General features: G+C 43.8%; 1 protein-coding gene across 9 annotated transcripts in view; it reads right to left on the reverse strand.

The window, feature by feature from the left end:
• The window catches only part of sox5 (SRY-box transcription factor 5), a 375,057-nt gene that overhangs the window by 21,332 nt on the left and 329,541 nt on the right, over positions 1–24,184 (reverse strand). For all 9 annotated transcript variants that reach the window (XM_043713397.2, XM_087999687.1, XM_043713395.2 and 6 more), the window contains 2 exons: positions 6,736–6,850; positions 3,615–3,788 (listed from right to left, as the gene is read on the reverse strand). In XM_043713397.2, coding sequence (XP_043569332.1) covers positions 3,615–3,788; positions 6,736–6,850 — 289 coding nt within the window. The remainder of the gene's footprint in view (positions 1–3,614; positions 3,789–6,735; positions 6,851–24,184) is intronic.

Consider the following 24,184-nt stretch of genomic DNA (forward strand, 5'->3'; position numbering starts at 1 on the left):
ACCGTCTGTGTGGAGTTTGCACGTTCTCCCCATGTCTGCGGGGTTTCCTCCAGGTACTCTGGTCTCCTTCCACAGTCAGGTGAATTAGCCAGGGGTAAATGTAGAGTGGTAGGGGAATGGGTCTGGGTGGGATACTCTTCGGAGGGTCAATGTGGACTTGTTGGGCTAAATGGCTTGTTTCCACACTGTAGCAATTATATGATGATAGAACAACGTAGGTTGGCATTTTTTTGTTGAAGTGACCTTTTAGAAGTTTATAAAATCATGAGGGACATGGTTGGGCTGAATAGCCCAGGTCTTTTCCCCAGGGTAGGAGTCCAGAGCTAGAGGGCATAGGTTTAAGGTGAGAGGAAAAAGATTTAAAAGGGACCTAAGGGGCAACTTATTCACAGAGAGTGTTGTGTGTATGGAATGATCTGCCAGAGGAAGTGGTGGAGGCTGGTACAATTACAACATTTAAAAGGCATCTGGATGGGGACGTGAATAGGAAGGGTTGAGAGAGATATGGGCCAAATGCTGGCAAATGGGGCTAGATTAATTTCAGATATCTGGTCGGCATGGATGAGTTGGACCGAAGGGTCTGTTTCTGTGCTGTACACCTCAATGACTCTATAAACAGCTGGAGCACCATGGCAACGGCAGATGGTAAGAGCAGGAGAGATGCCTCTCAGCTGAAATGAATGTTGGAGTCTCCGCTATAACCATCCATAGCCTCAGACTATCACATGCAGATGAAGGCACATGTTGGTATGTTAACGTGGACTCCATAAGTGGCGATAAAATCACTGGAGTAGCAATCCGGAATCCACCATAGCTGGTAGAACTTGAATTCAATTCTGAAATTTCCTGGGGATTGCAGGATAGCTCAGAGGTTGGCACTACTGCCTCACAGTGCTATGGACCTGGGTTTGATTCCACCCTTGGGTAACTGTCTGTGTGGAGTTAGCACAATCTCCCTGTGTCTATGTGAGCCTCCTCCCATAGTCCAAAGATAGGAAGGATATTATGAAGCTGGAAAAGATTCAGAAGAGATTTACCAGATATTGCCAGGGATGGAGGGTTTGTGTTATAAGGAGAGGCTGGGAACATTTTTCACTGGAGCACAGGAGGTTGACGAGCATACAATCATAGAGATGTACAGCATGGAAACAGACCCTTCGGTCCAACCCGTCCATGCTGACCAGATATCCCAACTCAATCTAGTCCCATTTGCCAGCACCCGGCCCATATCCCTCTAAACCCTTCCTATTCATATACCCATCTAGGTCCCTTTTAAATGTTATAATTGTACCAGCCCCCACCACTTCCTCTGGCAGCTCATTCCATATACGTATCATCCTCTGTGAGAAAGCTGCCCCTTAGGTCCCTTTTATATCTTTCCCCTCTCATCCTAAACCTATGCCCTCTAGTTCTGGACTCCCTCACCCCAGGGAAAAGATCTTGTCTATTTATTCTATCCATGCCCCTCATGATTTTATAAACCTCTATAAGGTCACCCCTCAGCCTCCGACGCTCCAGGGAAAACAGTCCCAGCCTGTTCAACCTCTCCCCGAAGTTCAAATCCTCCAACGCTGGCAACATCCTTGTAAATCTGTTCTGAACCCCTTATAGAAGTTATAAAATCATGAAGGATGAAGCTAGGGTTCATGCCACATGCCATTTCACACTGATGGGGTATTTCAAGACTAGGGGGAAATTTTTAAGGTGAGAGGAGAGAGATTTAAAAAAGACATAAGGGCAATTTATTTACACAGAGGGTGGTTCACATATAGAATGAACTCCCTGAGGAAGTGGTGGATGTGGATACATTCATAAAGTTTAAATGACATTTGGATAAATGCATGAATAGAAAAGATTTGGAGGGATATGTCTCAGGAGCAGGCAGGTGGGACTAGTTTAGTTTGAGATTATGTTCAGCATGGACTGGTTGGTCCGATTCTGTGCTGTATGACTCTACCTGCAGGTTAGGTGGATTGGCTATGGTAAGTTGCCCATCGTGCTCAGGATGTGCAGGCTAGGTGGGTTAGCCAGAGGAAACGTAGGGTTACAGGAACATGGTAGGGGTCTGAGTGGAATGTTAATCAGAGGCTCGGTGTTGACTCGATGGGCCAAAGGGCCAGCTTGTACATTGTAGGCATTCAACGATTCAAAGCTCGTCTAATGACAACCACGTAAACAATGGAGGGAAGGAAATCTGCTGTCCTTAACCTGGTCTGACCTGCATGGAGCTGACACTCACAGCAATGTTGCCGTCTTGTAAATGCCCTCTGGGCAAGAAATGCTGGCCAAGTCAGGAACCATGACTGAATAAACCACCACCACTATACCTTCACCAAAAGCAAAGCCAACCTTGCGCTTAGCTGATACCTGACTGCTTTCTCTTACTCTTCCCTTGAGGTACCGAGACCAAAGGAGCCAACGTCCTCCTTGATCCCTTGGGCTGAGATTCCCACTAATTGGAATTGGAAGAAGGCCCCTTTGAACTATCGAGGATGCCTGGAATCGCTGAACCGTAATAACGCTGTGAATATTTGCCGAGCAAAGGCCTGTCTTAAAAATATATCTCTTTTCAGAGGAGGACAACGGGGACAACTGAGAAACAGAGAAGGAGAGAAATTGAGAGAGAGAGAGAGAGAAAGAGAGAGAAAAGATAGAGAGAGAGAGATAGAGAGAGAGAGAGAGAGGAGGTAAGTCTGAGTTTGTAATCCACCATATGCTGTGTTCCAGTCTCAGCTGTCCTAGAGAGCTGGGCTCAGGCCAATCACTTTCCACACAGTGAGGGTGTGGGAAGTCAGAAGGGAGAGTCAACCCAGCATACTTCCTGGGAACTGCGTACAAAATGGCAAGGGCACAAGCCTGGAAGTGGTTCAGCTGCCTGAGCCTTTGGATGTCAGGGGGTGCTGCTACCTGAGAGCACAGTAAGATTCCTCGAGACAAGAGAAAGCGACACTCAAAGAAGCCAGTTATGTCGATTCATTCAAAATTTCTGGGTACTGGGTGGTTTCTCATCCATTACACATATTAAACGGTGCACAGAACTGATTACCGCAGCCTCCTTCAGCCCCTAATGTTCTTAATACTTCCCCTTTTCTATACATCAAAAATTCCCAATTAAAACACCCCTTTTAAAGAACACAGAAAGTAATTCAAACGTACAATCCCTACTGTTCTTCAGTGGCTAGGCAAGTTATCTCTGTTTTGACATTAAGTAGGCTGTTTCTTCCTGACAAAATGTAATTTAATTTAGCAAAGTCAAAGAATAAGTGACTCACAAAAAGAATTACATGGTTGTTATCTGTCAAGACTGTCAGGAAGAATTACACGGACATTATCATCCTAACGATTCAGGCTGCCTTTTGTCTTCTCAGGGAATGTTGTTTCTCTTCACACTTATTAATTAATCACATCTACACATGGCTAACATTCTCCTACCTGACAACTATACTTCAGTCTCAGTGTTGCTAAGTACTGTATTTAATTACAAACTATTAAGGAAAAATGGTCATGCTCTTTGGCATGTTTCTGTCAGAGCCTTGTTTGACGAATTGTTTTGAGCTAAAGGAATAACAAAACAATCACCCCAGAACGGTTGCTAATCAAAAGGGATCACCTACCCAGAATCTTGCTGATGTTGGAGTTGTGCATGTCAGGGAAGGCTTGAAGAATCTTCCGTCTCTCATCCTTGGCCCAGACCATGAAGGCGTTCATAGGCCGCTTGATATGGGGCTCATTGCTGCTCCGACCACGAGCTTCTCGGTAGATCCTGGGTTCGGAGACTCCTGCATTTCCTGTCAGTAGCAGTGGATAAAGGAAGAGATTAGTGCCAAGCACCGAACAGTTCCAACCGGTGCTCTGGTCATCTGGCTGATGGTTATTCATTGGGAACTCGCTGCACGCAAAGCATGTGGGCACCCAGCACACATACAGCTGCAGGGCCTGAGGCAGCATGCCAACAATGCTGCACATTTCCTGCATCAGAGGACTGGATGCCAGACAATCGCTGCCCCATTCCAAACAACTGGCTGCCTCACCTGTAGCATGGCTCGCTGCTCTGCTTCCTGGGTGAGCTGGGCAGTGACTGCGTGAGTGGGCAGCAACATTTGGCACCACAATAATGACAGTCAATAGCGCCCACTCCCTGTCCCAGTACAGTGCGGGTGCGCAATGATGGCCCTTAGCAACACTAGCTTCCTGCTCCAGGGTGGTAGAATAATAGAATCCCTACAGGGTGGGAAGAGGCCATTCGTCCCATCCAAGTACATCAATCCTCCAAAGAGCATCCCACCCATACCTGTACCCCCTAACTTATCTCTGTAACCCTGCATTTCCCATGGCTAGTCCACCAATGAACACTATGGGCAATTTAGCACAGACGACCCACCTAACCTGCACATCTTTGGATTGTGGGAGGAAATTGGAGCACCTGGAGGAAACCCACGCAGCCACGGGGAGAACATGCAAACTCTACACAGACAGAATGGAACTCTAGCCCCAGGTGCTGTGAGACAGCAATGTTAACCACTGAGCCATCACACTGTCTCACCTCTAACAGTGAGAAGATGCATTTGCATACGGTCTTTTTTATAAGAAAATATAAAATGTTTCATAGGAGTTTTATCGGACCAAATTTGACACTAAGCTGCAGAATGATGTATTCGAGCAGATGAGTTGGGGTGTCAGTTTTATGAAGTGGAAAGAAAGAAAGAAAGAAAGAGAGAGAGAGAGAAAGGTTTAAGGGAGGGAATTCTAAAATTTAATATCTAAACTGTTAAAAGTATGACCACCAATGGTGTGGCCAAAGATGTAGAAGTGCACAAGAGTTGGAAGAACACTAGGGGGTAGTAGGCCTGGAAGGGGTTTATGGAGAGGAGTGAGTGACAGCCCTGGACAGAGTGAATGGAGAGTTCATTGCAGACATTAATGTCACACAGACTAGCTACCAATTGCCTCTGAAATCATATCTCATTAAGGTTCACAAATAATAGCCAGTTATCCCAGTCCTCTCGGGATCGGTACTGTGAAATTCCTGTCCAATACTTGGGGGAGCACCTTCATCACAAGGACTGGAACGCTTCAAAGGGAAGGATCACCACTACCTTCTTTGGGAAGGTAAAGATGGGCAAAAACATCCATCTCATCAATGTTGCCCACATCCCAAAGAAAGAATAATCCTGATGCCCAGAAGCCAATGCCTGGAACTATAGTCCTGATCACCAATCCAAGTTTTTCTGAACTCTTAAAGTTTAAGCATTTACATTGAATCAGTGTATGCACAACCGCCAGTCTCCTCAAAACAAATGTTGAGTTTCATGAAGAAGCTAACACATCATTGACAGTGGAAAGGGTCCTGGTGGTATGCTAACCTGGCTTTTCTTGTTTCGAGTGTTAATGATTCCGCTATGCCTCAAAGTCACTAAGAGGCACTCGGGTCCAAGTTCAAATTGGCCCATTAACTCACTGCCAGTGAATGGCAAAAGGCACAGCGCAGAGCAAGTCAATGTTTGCATCACCAGAGACAGACCCAAATGCATGTCCCCAACATGAAGAAGGTCAATCAGTCAAGTTCTGGTGCAGGCTGACCAACCACAGAAATGTTAAACTTTGTCAATTACAAATAATCCCCATCACCTTATGATTCCCCATTCTTCCCTCAACCTCATGCCTTAGGTAGAATTATTTGGAATCTACCTGTCTACTCAGCCCAAATCATCTCACATCCTGTACAGCCTCCCATTCTACTTTATCTCTGTTCCCTTCAACCTTTTCCAGATGCCCATTAAGTGGATTTATACCATTCCCTGTGCCAGCCCAGTCCATATCCTCTCCAGTCTCCAGTACAAACCCTTTATTCAATTTCTTTCTAGTATCAATGATTTCTAATTTTGCTCTTCCTTAATGAACGGTAACAATTTCTCTGTGTCCACTCTATCAAAACATTTTTTTTTAATGTAAAGACCTCTATTGAGGCAATCCTCTGCCTTGTCATTTCAGGAGGAGAGTGATCAATCCTGATCATCTACATCCAACAGGTGGAATGCCTGTCTTGCTAGGTCTTAGCTTTGCTAGCCTGTTCTCGCAGATGAAATTCCTGTGTGTTATCGACCTTTGGCTGAAAAACTGTGCCCTGATGAATTGGTCCATGGCAAAAGGCAGCATATCTCCCACAATTTTCCTATGATGGGGCTATCACATCTTAAGGGTAAAAGTACTTTCCACCTTGTTGTACTCTATCTCATGTAACACAATCTTTATTCTGGCATTGACTAGATTGCTAACTGAATCCTGAAAAATCTCAATACGTATTTAGCATTTGTTTCTTGTTTAATAAAGAATGCAGTATTCACTTTTCTATGTCTTCTGTACTTGCATATACCTGGTTAAATCTGCTAGCTTGTAAATCAGTACTTTAGCGTAAAGCTGCTCTTATGGCTTTCATATCGTGCTGGATTATAAATTGCATTTCATTTAATTGTTTTCTATTCTGCGATGGTACTCAGGTATGTTAATATACAATGAAGGTTAGCACTTCCTTTTAAATAGTACTTTTGCCATTAAGTCTAACAGGAGAAATCACACAAAACTTTATCTGAAAACTATGACGTTGATGACCAAAAAATGTGAGCACAAAATGTGCATCTTTAAGGCAAGAACGTGCAAAACAACCATTCGATGAAATTTGACGTGGAAAAGCCCTTAATTTGAATGAAGCCATAATTCAGAACAAAGGGTACTAACCATCTGCCTCTCCGCCCACATTAAAATCCACCATTGCGTGTCCAAACTTTCCATCTTCCGGTCGCTTCTCAGTCAGATGCTGGGTGAGATTTTCCAATGATGTTTTCTCATGTACCTGTAAATGAGAAGGGTCCACTTATAAACAAACAGAGGGGCTGGATCAAAGAGACAGCGGCATTCTGCTACATACTGAGTCTCAAAGCAACTTGCTCGATTATTGACGAATTTCCTTTCAGCTGCATTGTTAAGGAAGGGTCATCTTGAATAATAATGTTGCATTTTGCCTCTATATATTGATATTAAATTGATTAGGTTTTTTTTCTCTCTAGGGTGTAGGGAGCAACGTTAAGGCTGCACTTACTGTGAAGTCCATGTTGCCCTGCTAACTCAGCGGCATAAGAGAGAATTAGGAGTCAACCATTTTATATGGGATCAGAACCACACTCAAACAAAGCCAGATCAGGACACCATACTTCTTTCTGAAAGGCCCTGGTACATTCTAAAACCTGTCCAGCAGCTTTTGTGATCCCATTCTACCTGAAGCCAATTCACAAACTAGATGTTATAAAGTCCAAAAAATGCCATTATACAATAGTTTGGAAATTATGGAAAAGCACTGATACTTTGAATATTCAGTTTGAATTTGATTCGATGTATTTTTCCAACTACTGCCTATTCAGGCAAACTGCACGAGTTTTCTTGTACCAGTTTTTCAAACTCGTAAGCTATGCATTTCCTGTGCCTGCCTATGTCGTATAACAGATTTTTCAATGAAATGTCTTATTTCAATTCTTGCTTTTCAGCACTAAATTCGAAACAAACTCACAGAAATGAAGAGGGAAGTGTTGCCTCTGAGAGTTCTTGGAGAATTGTCCTGCAGTATTAAACTTTATGACCAATTATAAAATACAACGTGGAGCTCTTCTGATGATTGTCCAAAACTGTTCAGAGAATCTTGGCCAAGGTCTCTCTCCTTACACAGCCGATATAAGCCACGACTCACTCTCGCTCTGGCAATTTTGCCCTCATAAAATCCACTCGCTTAATTCCAAGGGACATGCACTTGAATGGATAAGCCAGATAATACGTAAAGCACGAGTGAATTCTGCTCTTGTCTTAGCGAACTGCTGCCTATTTCAGGGTCATTCTGTAAAGTACAGATAGTCCAGCTGGGTTTTGCTTCTTTCCTGCGAGCTGTTATCTAAAGCATCTCTCCCTTGTCTCCTCCACCCTCACCTCCATCAACAATGACAGAGAACCTCATAGATGTTCACCTTTGGTGTCCTGACTGTTTCCATTCTTCCATTGGCACAACCTTCCTCTAAATCTCCCCACCGTGACCCTAAACATTTTCAGTTTCTGTCTAGTCATCCCTCTGGTATCTCAGAGCTCACCATGTAAGACCATAAGACATAGGAGCAGAAATTACTCCATTTAACCCATCGAGTCTGCTTCATCGTTCAATCATGGCCAATAATGGTCTGTGAGACCCATCTCTTATTCCTCCCAAACCTACTCCCACTGAACTGCTCATTGCCCAACTTCCTTTCCTGGTCTCCATGTTTGTTGATACAGTTAATCAGAATCCCTGCTGTGTGGAAGCTGGCCATTTGGCCCATCGAGTCCACAGCACCCCTCCGAAGAGTATCCCTCCCAGATCGACCCCTCTACACTATCCCTGTAACCCTGCATTTCCTGTGACAAATACACCTAGTCTGTGTATCCCTGGACACTATGGGTAACTTATCATGGCCAATCCACCTAACCTGCACATCTTTGGATTGTGGGAGGAAAGCCACGCAGACATGGGGAGAATGTGCAAACAGACAGTCGCCCGAAGGTGACATCAAATCTGGTGCTGTGAGGCAGCAGTGCTAACCACTGAGTCACCGTGTTAATGATTTCCCAACCATGGGTGTGCCATTAAATGAGCAGGATCATCCATCTCCTGGAAAATAACAATTAATTCAGTCACCCTTGTAAACCACCAGTGCATCTCCAACCATCCCTTCCTCTCCAAAATCACTGAACATGTTGTCACTTCCTAAATCCAATCCCATCCATTCCACATTTCCATGTCTGAATTCTTCCAATCAGAGTTTGCTACAGAAGAAAAATAAATTCACAAACAACATCCTATATGACTCTGATGAAGGTGAACTATCCATCTTCATCCTTCGTTACTTGGCCACAGGGGTTCGACATTATTGACCATGCCTGGCCCTTCAAAGGCCTCTCCACTCTTGTCCAGCTTGGTGGGACTGCATTGGCCTGGCTCCATCCAGATTTATCTAGTCAATCGTGGCTCAATTAGTAGCACTCTAGCCTATGAATCTCTGGGATTAAGTCCAAATCTAAGACTTAGCTCAAAAGCCATGACAGACAGGTTAGTGGACGTGAGCACTGTCAAGAGGTGCCATATTTCAGTCAAGCAAGGACCTATGCGCCTGATTGGGTGAATGTAAAATATCTCATGGCACTATTCTGAGGAATGGCAGAGGAGATATCGTTGCTCATTAATATATAAACAGATTTCGTGATCATTATCACATCGCTGTTGGTGGGAATTTGCTGTATGTAAATTTGCTATGGTGTGCAAATTAACTGTTGCTGACGACATTAAACTTGGAAGAACTGTAAATCATGAGGAGGACAGTTTGAAAGGACATTGATTAGTTGGTAGAGTGGCTGGATAGGTGACAGATGGGTTTCAATGCAGAGAAATGTGAGGTGATGCACATTTGTCAGGAGAAGATTGAAAGACAATATAAAATAGGGGATACAATTCTAAAGGGGTTCAGGAGCAGAGGGAGCTGAGGATCAGACTGTGTATATGAGCTAGATCATTGAAAGTGGCAGGTCAGTTGGAGAAGGCAGTGAGCAAAGCAGAGAGGGTTCTCTGCTTTACTGATCATGGTACTGAGTTCAAGAGCAAAGAGGTGATGTTGAACTAGTCTGAGACACCTGTTAGATCTTCACCTGTCGGAATAAATCTGTTGGACTAAAACCTGGTATCATGTGACTTCTGACTAGCTCTCCACTGGAGTATTTTCTGCATGTGTGGGTGACACATTATAGGAAAAATTTGAAAGCACTGGAGTGAGTGCAGGTGTGATTTACAAGACTGGTTCCACGGATGAGAAACTTTTAACCATGAGGATGGTTTGAAGAGTTTGGGACTGTTCTTGGAGAGGAGACGACTGAGAGGAGATTTAGTAGAGGTTTATAAATCATGAGCATGCTGGACAGAGTAGATAGGGATAAGCTATTCCCACTTGTAAAAAAATTAGAGAGCATGGAGTTAAAACGACGTGTAACTGAAGCAAGGGCAATGTGAGAAAAACGCCTTTTTCACACAGAGAGTCGTCAGGGTATGGAATGCATTGCCTGCAAACTGCAAACATTGTAAAGTGTTTGGAGATGCCCAAAGGTCATGGATAGTGCTAAATATAGTGCATGTCTTTCTTCCTTCTCTTAAATGTGGCCAGATTAATGCTTGCAGTACCTTCCCTAGCTCTCCCTCTGTTTTATATCTGGTATTCGCTGAGGAACTGACCTCCGCCCCTTCTTCATTTACATGCTGCCCCATGGCGGCACCATCATGGCACAGTATTAGATTTTACATGTACACCCCACAATTATCCCCGGGTCTCTGCAATCATCTAATGGTGGCCTCTTGAGCATCCTCCATTTTAATCACTTCAACATTTTCAGCCCTGCTTTCAGTGCTGGGATTTATCTCTACACCTCTCCCCATCCTTTCTATCTTGAAAATGTTTCTGTAAACCTATGTCTTTGATCATCTGCCCTCATGCCTCCTTCCTCAATAACACTCCCATGACAACACCTGGAAGCCGGAGATGGGTTGGGGGGGGGGGGGGGTTAATTTGCTGAAGGTGCTATATAACTGCAAGTTCATCTATGCTACTCTAACACCATCTCAGCGTTTAGGCTCAAAATGAGTAAGGCATTGCACTAAAATTCCAGCCTTGCGAAAGTCAACCTCTGGAGATTCCTGCCGATTGCCAACAAAACTCAAGCAACAACACGTACTGCATAGCACCTTTAAAATATTCCAAGACACTTCCCAGGAGCTCTACAGGATTTTAATTTGACTTCAAGCTTCATAAGAAGATATTCAGACAACTGGAGCTCGGATTCAAGAAGGATTTTAAAGGAACAGAGTGGAGAGAGGTTTAATGAGTGAACAAAAAAAAAATGTTTTGCACTTAGGAAACTACTTTTCAGGTCTACAGGACAATCCCAAAGGCCTGTACAGTCCTTTCAAAGTGTGATCACTGTTACAACGGAAAAAGCATGGCAGCCATTTGCAAGCTCCCACAAATCACAATGGGATTGGGACGAGATGATTGGATTTTGTAGGGGTGGCTTAGTGGTTAGCACTGCTGCCTCATAGCACCAGGCACCAGGGACCCGGGTTCGATTCCACCATTAACTGATGGGTTGTGTGGAGTTTGTACATTCTCTCCGTGTCTGCATGGGTTTCCTCCAGGTGCTCCGGTTTCTTCCCACATTCAGAGATGTGCAGACTAGGTGGATTGGTCATGCGAAATTGTCCATAGTGTCCAGGGATGTGCAGGCTAGGTAGATTGGCCATACTAAATTGCCCCATAGTGTGCAGGCTTGATAGGTTAGCCATGGGAAATGCAGGGATACAGGGATAGGATAGGAGGGTTGGTCTGGGAGGGATGCTCTTCTGAGGGTCAGTGCAGACTTGATGGGCCGACTGGCCTCTTTCTGCACTGTAGGGATTCTATGATTGTGTGATAAACATTGATATCCCAAGGAGCTGACAACAAAGTTGTCAGCGGTGGCAAGTTGTAGCCTGGGTTGTTTGAAAGGCCAGACTTGTAGCAGTTCAAACATTCACAGGGAGTTATTTAAATTTATCCTACCCGTTGGAAAATAGAGAGAGTCAGGAGCAGCATTGGTTTTACGCTGAATCCAATTTTACTCCCACAGAAGATTTACCAGGGATGTTGCTGGGACTGGGGGGAGTTTGAGTTATAAGGAGAGACTAGATAGGCTGGGACCTTTCCTTCCTGGAGCGTCAGAGGCTGAGGGATATTCTTATGAAGGGTTATAAAATCAAGAGGGATATAGATAAAGCGAATAGTTGAGTCTTTTCCCTAAAGTAGGGACATCCACAACTAGAGGGCATAGGTATAAGGTGAGAGGGGAAAGATTTAAAAGGGAGCCGAGGGGCAACTTTTTCACACAGAGGGTGGTGCACACATGGAACATTTTTGATCAGGTACGTGGGTAGAAAGGGTTTGTAGAGATATGGGCCAATCACAGGCAATTGGAACTAGTGGAGTTTGGAAAATATGGTCGACACAGATGAGTTGGACTGAAGGGTCTCTTTCCACGATGTATGACTCTGTGACCCATAGTCAACTGAGAGTGACATCACAGCACGTGAAAAATCGATTATCCCATTCAAACCATGGGCTGTCAGCTGCTCGATTTAAATAAAAGTTGAACATGTCTTGTCATATTGCAGTCACTGGTCAGAATGGCTGAATGTAGCACAGTGAGAATAAATACAAGAGGGAAAGATCTCAAATAATCATCAAGTGCCACTTTCAATTTAATCCTGTTACAGTTCTCCCTCACTGTTAGGTATTTAAGGAAACAATTACACAGGCACAGACTGTACGGCTGAAATTCAGATTCTGACAGTTGCTTTCTTTTAATTGTTTGTCGGTTCAGAGGCTGAGGGGAAATTAGCATTAGTACCTGGGGAAAGAAAATTCCTGTCGCTGGATTGGAACTCACACATGCTTTTAGATAACACGCTTTCAACATGATTTTAATGATCCCACCCTGGCAGATGGCAGGCAAATAAATGGAAAGACAAGAGCGATAAAAATGAATGTTTTCTTTTTTAATGGACAATACAAAATGATCTGTGCACACTGTAAGGGGAAGTGACAAGTGCTGTCAGAGTGGGGAGGATGATAAACATTTCATTAATATGCAGTTCATCGTGTTTTATTTATAAAGTCAGGTTTTTTTTTTTAAAACATAGATCGTTATCAGCATTAGGCTGTGATACTCCAGAACCATACCAGCTTACTGCTCAAATTGATCAGCATGGTATCTAAGGAGTCTCACTCTCCTTCAACCCACCAGGAAAAAGCTACTCAGTCCTTTCTTGTCGAAAACAATGACATTTTGTGAAATCCTTTGCAAAGAGGGGTTTAAGAACATGACAGTAGTTTATAGATGCGTAAATAATTCAATCTCATCTTAATAATTTAAGACCCAAGACAGGTTGGTCTGAAATATTTATAAGGCCAATAGTTCGTAAAACAAAAAATAAAGAAAGTTTACCCCTAAATTGTCGAAGGAATGGAGGCTGTTTACATGATATCGGTGTATAATTGTCAAACACACACAAGGACATGCAATAATTTGGAGCAGAGGATAATTCAATGCCTGATTTATTAACAGGTGACAAATGAAGCAAAAGAACTTGCAAATTTATTTGCCATTTCATCACAACTTTGGGACAACTGAAAGTACCTTACAACCAATTAATTACTTTTCAAATACAAAAGTGGCTGTCACTTTCCACTTAATAATCTCATCTAAAACTCTGCACCTTTGACAGTGCAGCACTCTCTCTGCCTACATCTTCTACTCTAGGACTCCTGTGGTGCAGCGATGGTGTCCCTACCTTTGAGTCTGAAGCGCTGGGTTCAAATCACAGCTGCTCCAGAACCCGTGATATAATATGTCAGAACAGGTTAATGAGAAATATTCTCTAACCTCTGGTACACAATTATCTAATTCTCACTGCTAACAACTCAGCAGACATTGCTAGTGTTAATGTAGTAAATACACTCACTCATTTTATTGATAATTTCTTGATTTTATGTTTATGAGAAATCCTCAAGAGTTTCCAGGGATTTCAATTTGCTCACCTCAAACCTATGCCCTCTGGTCTTAGATATGTCTGTCATAGGGAAGAGGTTCTTATGATCTCTCTTGGCTTCACCTCCCATACTTCTGTATACCTCAATCAGATTCACCCTTAGCCTCCTCTGCTCCAAGGAAAGGAAATGCAGCCTTTCCAGTCTCTCCTCATAACTAAGACTTTCTACCACAGTCAACATCCTGGTGCATCTCCTCGCACCCTCTCCATTGTAATCATGCCCTTCCAATAGTGTGGCGACCAGAACTGCACACGGTATTCCAACTGTGGCCCAACCAAAGTTTTATAAAAGACTTCTTCGCTCCTATATTCTATGGCCTGGGTAATGAAGGCAGGCATCCTATGCGCCTCCTTCACCATCCTGTCTACCTGTGCTGACACCTTCAGAGATCTATGGGTTTGTACACCAAAGTCCCTTTTCTTCCTCAGTACTCCCTAGTGACCTACCGTAGACTTACTTTATTAGAATTCCAAAATGCACCACCTTTCAAGTATATGGTTTAAATTCCAGCTGCCCAATTTACCAGCTGATCAGCATTAGTCTGTAATCTGAGACCATCCTCCTCACAGTCAACACCACCAATTTTCAAGTCGTTTTCAAACTTATTAATCATACCTTCTACATTCACATCCAAGTCATTAATGTTCATAACAGACAGTAAGGATCCCAGCTCTGATCCATTTAATACACTCCTGGTCACAGGCTTCCAAACACAAAAGCAACTCTCCTTTGAGTTTTTGCCTCCTATCTGGAGGTCAATTTTGGATCTAGTTTGCCAAATTGGCTTGAATCCCATCAGCGTTTGGACCAACCTTTCATGTGGGACTTTGTCAAAGGTCTTACTGAAGTCCACGTAAACCATGTCAACTGCACTACCCTCATCGATATATTTAGTCGCCTTTCAAAAAACATTATTAAACTGGTCAGCCAGGATCTCCTTTAAACAAATCCACACTGACTATCCCTGATTAATCCCTGTCTTTTCAAATCTTAATTTATCCTGTCCCTCAGAATTTTTGTTGAATAATTTCCCTACGAATGACGTCGGGCTAACTGGTCTGTAATTACCTGGTCTCGGTAAAAACAATGACTGCAGATGCTGGAAACCACATTCTGGATTAGAGTGGTGCTGGAAAAGCACAGCAGTTCAGGCAGCATCCGTGGAGCAGGAAAATCAACGTTTCGGGCAAAAGCCCTTCATCAGGAATAGAGGCAGAGTGGCTGAAGGGTGGAGAGATAAATGAGAGGAGGGTGAGGGCACCCTCCTCTCATTTATCTCTCCACTCTTTAGGTTCTCTGCCTCTATTCCTGATGAAGGGCTTTTGCCCGAAACGTCGATTTACCTGCTCCAATTACCTGGCCTATCCTGCTGCCCCACATTAGCAATCTTCCAATCATCTGGCACTTCCCTTGTGGCTAGCAAGGTATTACATATCTCTGCCAGGGCCCCAGAAATCGCCTTCCTTTTCTCCCAAGGTAGCCTGGGATACATCTCATCAGACCCTGGAGATTAATACACTTTATGTCTGCTCAAACAGCTAATACTTCCTCCTTAATAACTTTAACATGCTCTGGAACGTCACTATCCCAAATGAAATGTAATGCCTTTCTCCTTTGTAAATACAGATAAAAATATTCATTTAAGACCTCAACCTCATCCTCTGATCCCATGGATAGATTGCCCTATTCGTTCCTTGATAATCCTGTTGCTCTTAATATACTTCTAAACTCCTGTGTGGTTTTCCTTAATCCTATCTGCCAAACATACTTCATAGTGTCTCTTTGCCTCCTACGTTTTCTTTTATGCACCCCATTACACTGTCAGAAGGACCTCCCCTGTTTTTCAATGCTCTGTATCTGACATACATATCCTTCTAAATACTGAAAGTGCCGGAAATCACAGCAGGTCAGGCAGTATCCATGGAGAGATAGCAAGCTGATGTTTCAAGTCCAGATGGACTTGCTACACTGTCCCTTCACTGTTAGAGAAACACACTGGTCCTGAACTCTCAATATGCTGCTTTTAGTAGAGTTCCACTTTCCTAATGTAAACTTCTGCAAGAATCTGCTCCCAGTCTGTGTAGATCAGCTAAGACTGAAAAGGGTCAGACCTGAGACCTGCTGCATTCTGGAGAGATTTAGAAAGGAATCATGAAATGGATTCAGGGCACTTACTTTCTTATTAAAATAAGAGTTGGACTCACTTCAGGCTAACTTTCAGGTTGTCTAAGACGAGCTTGTGTATTGTTACACAGCAAAAGCAATCATTCATTCAGCCACTGAATGGCTGTGAAAAGGTTAGGAGTGTTAGGCTTTAACATTTTGAAATGTTTTCAGTGTAAACCTCGACAAAAAAATATTCAGGTCCAAAACTACTGAACAATGTTGAAAGACTGTGTTAAAATTAATCAAATGGCAATGTATAAGTTTTTAAAAAAGTGACCAGTTGAATATTTTTTGAAAGATTTTAGCATCTGCATTTCATACGAAATTGGCATTCTTTGCCAGTTAATACGGTGACTCAAAATAAAGTGTTGGAAAAATTCAGTAAATCTGGCAGCGTTGGCGGAGAGAGAAACAGAGTTAATGTTTCGAGTCCTGTATGACTCATCTTTAGAAAGAATAAAGTGACCGTCTCAGCTATTTACTCCATTGTATTTAACGGAAATTTTAAGGTGGCGATTTTAATTAGCTCTCCCCCTGCAGACTGACAATCCTAAGTCAAGCGTTTATCGAAAGGGAGATTGCTCCATTAACTAGCTCATGATACAGATTGAGAACTTCATACTTCTGAGCAAAGTTGAGTCCAGTGTGGCTGAATGACCTGTCATATTTGCTTCCAACTCCAACTGGCTCCTTCCCCCAGAATATATATCCTGCTAATTCACAGTCTCCCACTGATCACCAGACAATGTTGCTACTACTCCTGCCAAGAATCTGCTGCCCACGTTTCTTCACTGTTATAGATTTTGACTCTAACAATGATTAATCAGGAACCACATGGGATCAGAGTATCATGTCCTGAACATCCAGTCCCTCCATTATCGGCACACAGTGGCTTCAATATCTACAGGGAACACTGCAGCATATTGCCAAGGCATCGTTGGCAGCATCTTCGAAACTGGCAAAGTTCGCCATCTAGAAGATCGAGGGCAGCAGGTGCCCAGCAATATCCAAGGCATGTCCCATTCTGACTGTAGTTCCCTCATTGTTCAAAGACCTCTCTACACAACAGCACCTCCACCCCACATGCAGCAACACTTCCTGAAAGAATGCCCCTACATTTTGTATTCAACATGGCGTGAATTAGACGTTTCTCAGTCCTTGGCAATGCCTCAAGAGAATGTGGATCCTGGCTGTTGTCAAGATCACCTTTTAATCTGATCTAGCTTTTTACACTCCTAAGCGGAACACAAGGATGTAGACAGCATCACAACACTCCAGAGCTGAATGCCAGAATTCTCACAGTGATGTACCAACATATTTGAGTATTAACTCTTTACAACCATCACCTTCTCAAGGGATGGAATAACACATATCAGCCTTGGCAGCAATGCTTTCAACTCAAGAATAAATGGACAATATACCCTTAGGAATTGGGCATGCCATTTTGCCAATGGAACAAAGCACCGTGATTTAAATATGTTACATATCATTTGGACATCAGCAACAGGAAAGTCTGGCAAGTCTCGTAACAGGACCTTTACCTGCATGCCATGCAAAGTGCATTTATTGAAACAAAAGTCCAATGTTTGCTGAGTTAAGTGAGTCAATTCTTCTATAATTAAGTATTTTGATTAAAGCACGAGTGGCCATTCCGAACGATTTGCTAATTTCAGGTCAATGTCAAGCCTGCAATTTAACTTAGTTTCTGTGAATGGATCGTTTTAAGAAACAAACTAACAAGATGGCAATCAGGATGTCATAATGACAGACTTCCAATCCACTGGCAGTGTTTTATCATTGTTAGGATTTCCGTACTCACCCGTTGACAGACCATATGAAAAGACAGGCTGCTACTTTCATCTTCACTAGTTACAGACTTTCTGATAATAGCAAAAAATTAAAAGAAACAGTTTTCGATAGTCGACTGTCTTTGAAGAATCACTGAGGCTATTTTGCAAAAGTGTTTTTCGGGGATGAAGCCTATTACTGCAAGAATCAGCTGGAGAGGAAGTTGTTGGTAACAGACATTAGCAACCCGCGTGCTCTTTCGACCTTCCCCCCCCCCCGTGAGATCTGGTCCCTTACCACCAGTGCAGCAGTCAGCCTTGCATTAAGGAAACCCTATCTCAGTCCATTAATACTTTGATTTAACATTAGAAGTAGACAGGCAGGAGGCTGGAAGAATACAGCAAGCCAGACAGCATCAGGAGGTGGAGACGTCGACATTTCAGATGTAACCCTTCTTCAGGGGTTACACCAGAAACATTGACTTTTCCACCTCCTGATGCTGCCTGGCTTGCTGTGTTCTTCCAGCCTCCTGCCTGTATACTTTGGATTCCAGCATCTGCAGTTTTGTTTTGTCTCTTATCATTAGCGGGATGTAGGGTGCGTCAATTGGTTTTCCAGCACAGTACACTGTCGGAGATGAGGTGCCATTGTTCGAATCAGATTTTACAGTGACTGCCTACCCACTTGCACTGTTACGACCCCATGGCAATAGATTGAAAAATAGCATGAGATTCACCCTGGCGTCCTGGTGAATGGTTAAGCCCACACTTTAGCTGCTCGTCGCTGTCTGTCCTCAAATTGTTGGCTACATCTGGCTTAGTTGTGACATCTGTATTTCGTCAACTTTTTGAGAGGTGGCACGAGCTAAACCAGGCATGAATGCTGACATGGTCATCTTGTTAATGAAAACCTTTAAATGGAAATAATCAAAAGGTGGGATTTTATGATGTGGGAATGTGACTGTTTCCTTTGGCAAGGCAGAGGAGTGTGTGGATACACTTTGGCACAAAGAACATGGAGTCAGAGTGTAAAATAAAGAGTATTGTTCTAATGGGTGTGCAGGAGCAAAGCAACTTGAATGTGTATGTGCAGGAATCATTAAGCCAGAGGAAATGTGGATGCAGGTACAGTTACAACATTTGGATAAGTACATGAATAGGAAAGGTTTCGACAAATATGGGCTAAGCACAGGCAATTGCCACGAGTTTAGTTTGAGAACATGGTCAACATGATCTATTTGGACCAAACAGTCTGCTTCCATGCTGTATGACTCTATGATAGGTAGAGAGAGCTCTTAATAAAACATACAATATCTTAGGCTTCATTAATAAGGGACAGACCACAAGAGCAAGGAGTTATGATGGACGTATAGATTCACAGAACCTCTACAGTGTGGAAGCAGGCTATTTGGCCCATCACGTCCACACAGACCCTCCAAAGAGCATCCACCCAGACCATAATATGGGGCATTCCCCATAGTTAATCAACCCAACCTGCACATCCCCAGATATTCTGGGCAATTTAGCATGGCCAATCCACCCAAACTGCACATCTTTGAGCTGCGGGAGGAAACTGGAGTATCCAGACAAATCCAAACAGACACAGGGAGAACGTGCAAATTCCACACAGACAGTTGCCCGAGGTTAGAATTGAACCTGGATCCCTGGCGCTGTGAGGCAACAGTGCTAACCACTGAGCCACTAAGACACTAGTTAGACCTCAGCTGGAGTATAACACACAGTTCTGAGTGCTATGAAGAGATGGCGAGAATGGTCCCAGGGATGAGGAACTTCATTTCAGAGGCTAGACCCGCGAAGTTGAGACAGCTTCTTTTTGTTGAGGAGAAGGCTGGGGAGAGATTTGTGAGAGGTTTCCAAAGTCCTGAGGGCTCTGGACAGAGTTCATAAACTGTTCCCACCTGTGAAAGTATGAAGAACAAGGGAGCGCAGCTTGGAAGTGATTTGCAAAAGAATTATTGCGAAATGAGAATAATTTTGTTTCACTCAGCGGTAGTTAGGGCTTGGGAAGTGTGGTGGAGGCAGGAGCAAGCAAAACATTCAGGGTGAGGATTTAAGTGGGAGAAATGTGCAAGGCTGTAGAAAAAAGACAGGAGACTGACACTAAGCCAAAGTACTCAGAAAGCTAGTGCGAACACGACGGGCTGAATGGCCTCTTTCCACACTATAGTAATGCTGTGATTTCAAAAGTATTTCTTTGGCTGCAAGGTGTTGCCTTGTAGAAATAGAAACACAAAGTTTCCATCCCACACTGGGGATTAATTTGATAATTTGGTCATCCAATGAGTGATTTCAATGTTACAACCCATCATCTCCTCCAGCCAGCACAATCTTTCCTCTTGACTGTCCAGTGGGTGAGATCCTGCTCTGTGCAATGTGTGATGTAAAGGCAGGTTCTGTTTTCCCTGGGTGAACACAGGTTCCACAGCAGGAGGCAAGTTATCATCATGAGGGGTGTGACAGACTCAGGCAGAGTGATAGTGGGATCATCCACACCAGGAACCCCCAGTTTCTTGGCTCATTCAACAAGGCACTCCAAATGGGCGACAGTGTCGCTACTAAAAGGTAACCTGGATGGTGGGGTGGGGGGGGGGGCGGGGGGGAGGCCCAAAATGTCCACACCGACCTCTGAAGAGTATTCCACCCAGTCCCATTCCCCTGTTACTCTACATTTACCCCTGACTAATGCACCTAACCTATACATCCTAAAACACTATGAGCAACTTAGCATGGTCAATTCATCCAAACTGCACACCTCTGGATTGTGGGAGGAAACCGGAGTACCCGGAGGAAATCCACACAGACATGGGGAGAATGCGCAAACTCCACACAGGCAGTCACCCGAGGCTGGAATCGAACCTGAGTCCCTGATGCTGCGAGGCAGCAGTGCTAACCACTGAGCCACCGTGCCAACCACTGAGCCACCGTGCCGCACTTACTTACAATCAGAAAACTGATTTTGATTTTTGGATTCTTGATTTAATTGCCACATGTATTTTACAATAAGATTACATCAAAATACACTGAAAAGCTTTCATTCGTCACCACGACAGGGCGCCATTTTGACTAATTTCACAATAAGGGAAAAAGAGATAGAGAGCTTGAAGAAAGCCCATCAATCCTGTGCCAGTTCATCACTGTCAACAATGCCTATGCTACCATCCCTTCACTGCCGTCTACACTGGACCCAACCAACATCGAAGTCGCCGATCCTCAGGCTCTATCTTTGCTGCTGGACTGATTTTCCTCCGCCATCATTTCACTGCTGCCTGCACCCATCCCACCAACCAATATCAGAGTTGCCTTTTTTGCCTCTGGGCCCACCTCATCGATGTTGTCATGACACCTTTCCACCATCACTTTATTACCGCCAGTGTCGGACCCGACAAATATCGAAGTTGCCAACCCTCAAGTGCCACCTTTTGCCACTGGGCCTAACTCACCTCCTCTGCAGATGTAGCAACCACCAATTCCAGGTCCTGTTCTTGCTCCAGAAAAGTAAGTAGGGGGCTCACTCAAGATCTAGCTTGAGGTCTACACTCTGGGCCTGGCTTGAGGTCCATGGCAGGCCTACTCAAGGCCTGCGTCCTAGGCCCGGCTCGAGACTGTTCAAGGTGCATGCCCTGAGCCTGCTCTTGTTACCGCCAATGCCGTCCACGCTCAGGACAAGGTAAGTAAGTTAAAAAAAATGAAAAGAAAGGAAGAAAAAAGATAAATAAAAGTGATCGGAGTAGATGAGCTGCGGCACAGGAGCTCTACTGTGCAGACATCTTGGATTTTTGGCAATGGGTTGGGGAAGTCGGGTGTAAAGGTGATTCCTAAACACTGGGCACCAAAATTCCAGCCCCCACTTTGTTGGAGAGATGCCAACTTCACAGGAAACATTGCAGAAGGGCCTTACCAGATGAGACCGGGATTGTGTCTCTTCGATTTCTAAGGCTCTGGTCTCTAATGGACCATCATACTGCCTGAAGCAGCTTCATCTGAAAAGATGTAACAGAACTTGGCTGCCATTCAGACCAAATCCTCTGAGGAAGTCATGTTGAGTTTGTTAGTATCATGTACAGTCAGATTTACTTTTATTGTGCGTAGATAGACACTGACTTAAATTAACCCCAGGTCACTAAGGGAATGTTTGAGAGCGCTTTTAATTACAATCTGCTCGACAGACACAGAGGTCAGAAAAACAGTGAATCAAGAATCACAATAGTCCTACTGGACTGCTCCTGATTATTCACAGAGTGCTTCCAAAAGCTTCTTTTATTTTTCGGAAGGGGGATTTGATTTGGGATTTCCCAGGGCTGACATGAATCCTGTAAATATTAGACAGTTCAGACTAAAATGGCAGCTAAATAGTAAGATGAACTCAAAAGAGAAGGCCAGATGCAAACAAGAGTGGGGTGGGGGAGTCAATTCCTATCGCATAGTTAAGGAATTCCAGCGCAACAAAGCGACCTGCTTTTCAATGTTTCATGCAAGTCTTTCAGAAAGGAAGATTTGGAATTCCATCTCACGTCTTTCACTGTATTCTGTCCAGTCCTAGTCTCCCTGCTTTAGGAAGGATATTATTAAATTGGAGTGGGTTCAGAAAACGTTTATCAGGATGTTGCCAGGAACAGAGGGTTTGAGTTATAAGGAGAGGCTGGACAGGTTGGGACTTATTTCATTTCACCGTTGATGGTTGAGGGGTGGCCTTACATAGAGGTTTAGAAAATCATGAGGGGCATAGATAAGGTGAATGGTAGGTGGCTTTTCCCTAGGGTGGAGGATTTCAATACTAGGGGCCATATTTTTAAGGTGAGAGGAGAAAGACTTAAATAAGACATGAGGGGCAATTTTTTTTTTACACAGAGAGCAGTTCATGTGTGGAATGAACTTCCAGAGGAAGTGGTGGATGTGGGTACAATTACAATGTTTAAGACATTTGGAATAGCGCATGAATGAGAAATGTTTGAAGGCATATGGGCCAAGCGCAGGGAGGTGGGACTAGTTTGATTTGGGATTATCATCAGCACGGACTGGTTGGACTGAAGGGATTTTTTCCATTCTACGTGACTCAATGACTCAAAAAGGTCTCAAAACAGTTCACCGACGATGAAGTACTTTTGAATTGTAATCATCACTGTTGCCTGGTCAGAAAATGTAGCTGTTCATTTTCAGATAACACAGACCAACAAACAAAAACCTATTTTTGCCAGAGGTCCTTGAGGAATACATATTGGTCAGGAGAACATTGCTGCTCTTCTATAAATGTTTGGTAGCACAGAACTTCGACAGTGGATGTAAGAGCTTGGAGCTTTTCATCTTGTACACGTCAGAACAAGGAGGCTGCTCTTTGTCCAAAAGTTCCGATCTACCTGGGAGAGCTGTCAGGATGTTGTTTGCATATCTTCTCTAACAGGCAGCACCACCCAACCCTGCAGCACATCTTCAGCGCCGCACAGCGATGTCCTCATAGGTGCTCAAATGTTTGATGTGGGACATGAACCAATGAGCATTTGACTCAGAGATGACAGCACTGAGCTATGGTTGATACTTCAGCATGGTGCGCTGGTGTCAGGAGATGAGATATATTCATGTCTTGCCAGGATTGGGAATTGATGTCTTGAAGATACCGGAACCTGGTGGTCACCTGACCCTATGGTGGCTATTCTTCCCGGGATGCATTCAATGCCAGAAAAGCTGCCCAAGACGGGCAGACAATAACTCTGACTAAAACATTTGGTAAGCAGAGTTATTACAAAATCCAGGTGGCCTCTTGTTACCTGAGTGACTGTGAGGGCAGTTTAAGAAGCAGGCAACAGCCTAGGGGTATTATCGCTGGATTGTTAACCCAGGTGATGTTCCAGAAACCTGAGTTAGAATCCTACCATGGCAGATGGTGGAATTTGAATTCAATAAACATCTAGAATTAAGAATCTAATGATGACCATGAGTCAGCTGTCAAGAAAAACCCATCTGATTCACTAAAGCCCTTTAGGGAAGGAAACTACTATTCTTATCTGGTCTGGCCCACATGTAACTCCAGACCCAGAGCAATGTGGTTGACTGTTAATTACCCTCTAGGAAATTAAGGATAAGCAATAAACGCCAGACCCAGCCATGAATGAATTAAAACTGCAGGAGAGCCAGGGGATCAGGATGGTGATCTGGTGATCTACAGGAGTCTCCCTTTCCCCTGTCAGCCTTGGGTAAAAGTTCAACTGCTCTAAAGTGAGCCTACTCCCCTTACCCTCACCTTCTCCCCACTACCACTGCATCAGCGCTGTATTAGCCTGGCTGTTGAAGATTTGCTTTCTATTTACATTTTAAACAGTGCTATTGAGAAGGTATCTTGTGATGAAGTACCCTGTAAGCTCCCTGCTTAATGAGGGAAGGGTGTAAATGCACTGGATGTTGTGAGGTTTACCATGCTGTGTTATGGGGAAGTGGTGGACAGACATGGCTTGTATCGACTGGAAGAATAAATCATGGACAAAGAATAATAGGTGATCTGATTCAAATGTATAAGATATT

This window comes from Chiloscyllium plagiosum, unplaced genomic scaffold (genome assembly GCF_037043375.1).
Source record: "Chiloscyllium plagiosum isolate Xiang-an unplaced genomic scaffold, Cpla_swu_hap1 HiC_scaffold_23, whole genome shotgun sequence".
In the NCBI taxonomy this organism is placed as follows: Eukaryota; Metazoa; Chordata; class Chondrichthyes; order Orectolobiformes; family Hemiscylliidae; genus Chiloscyllium; species Chiloscyllium plagiosum.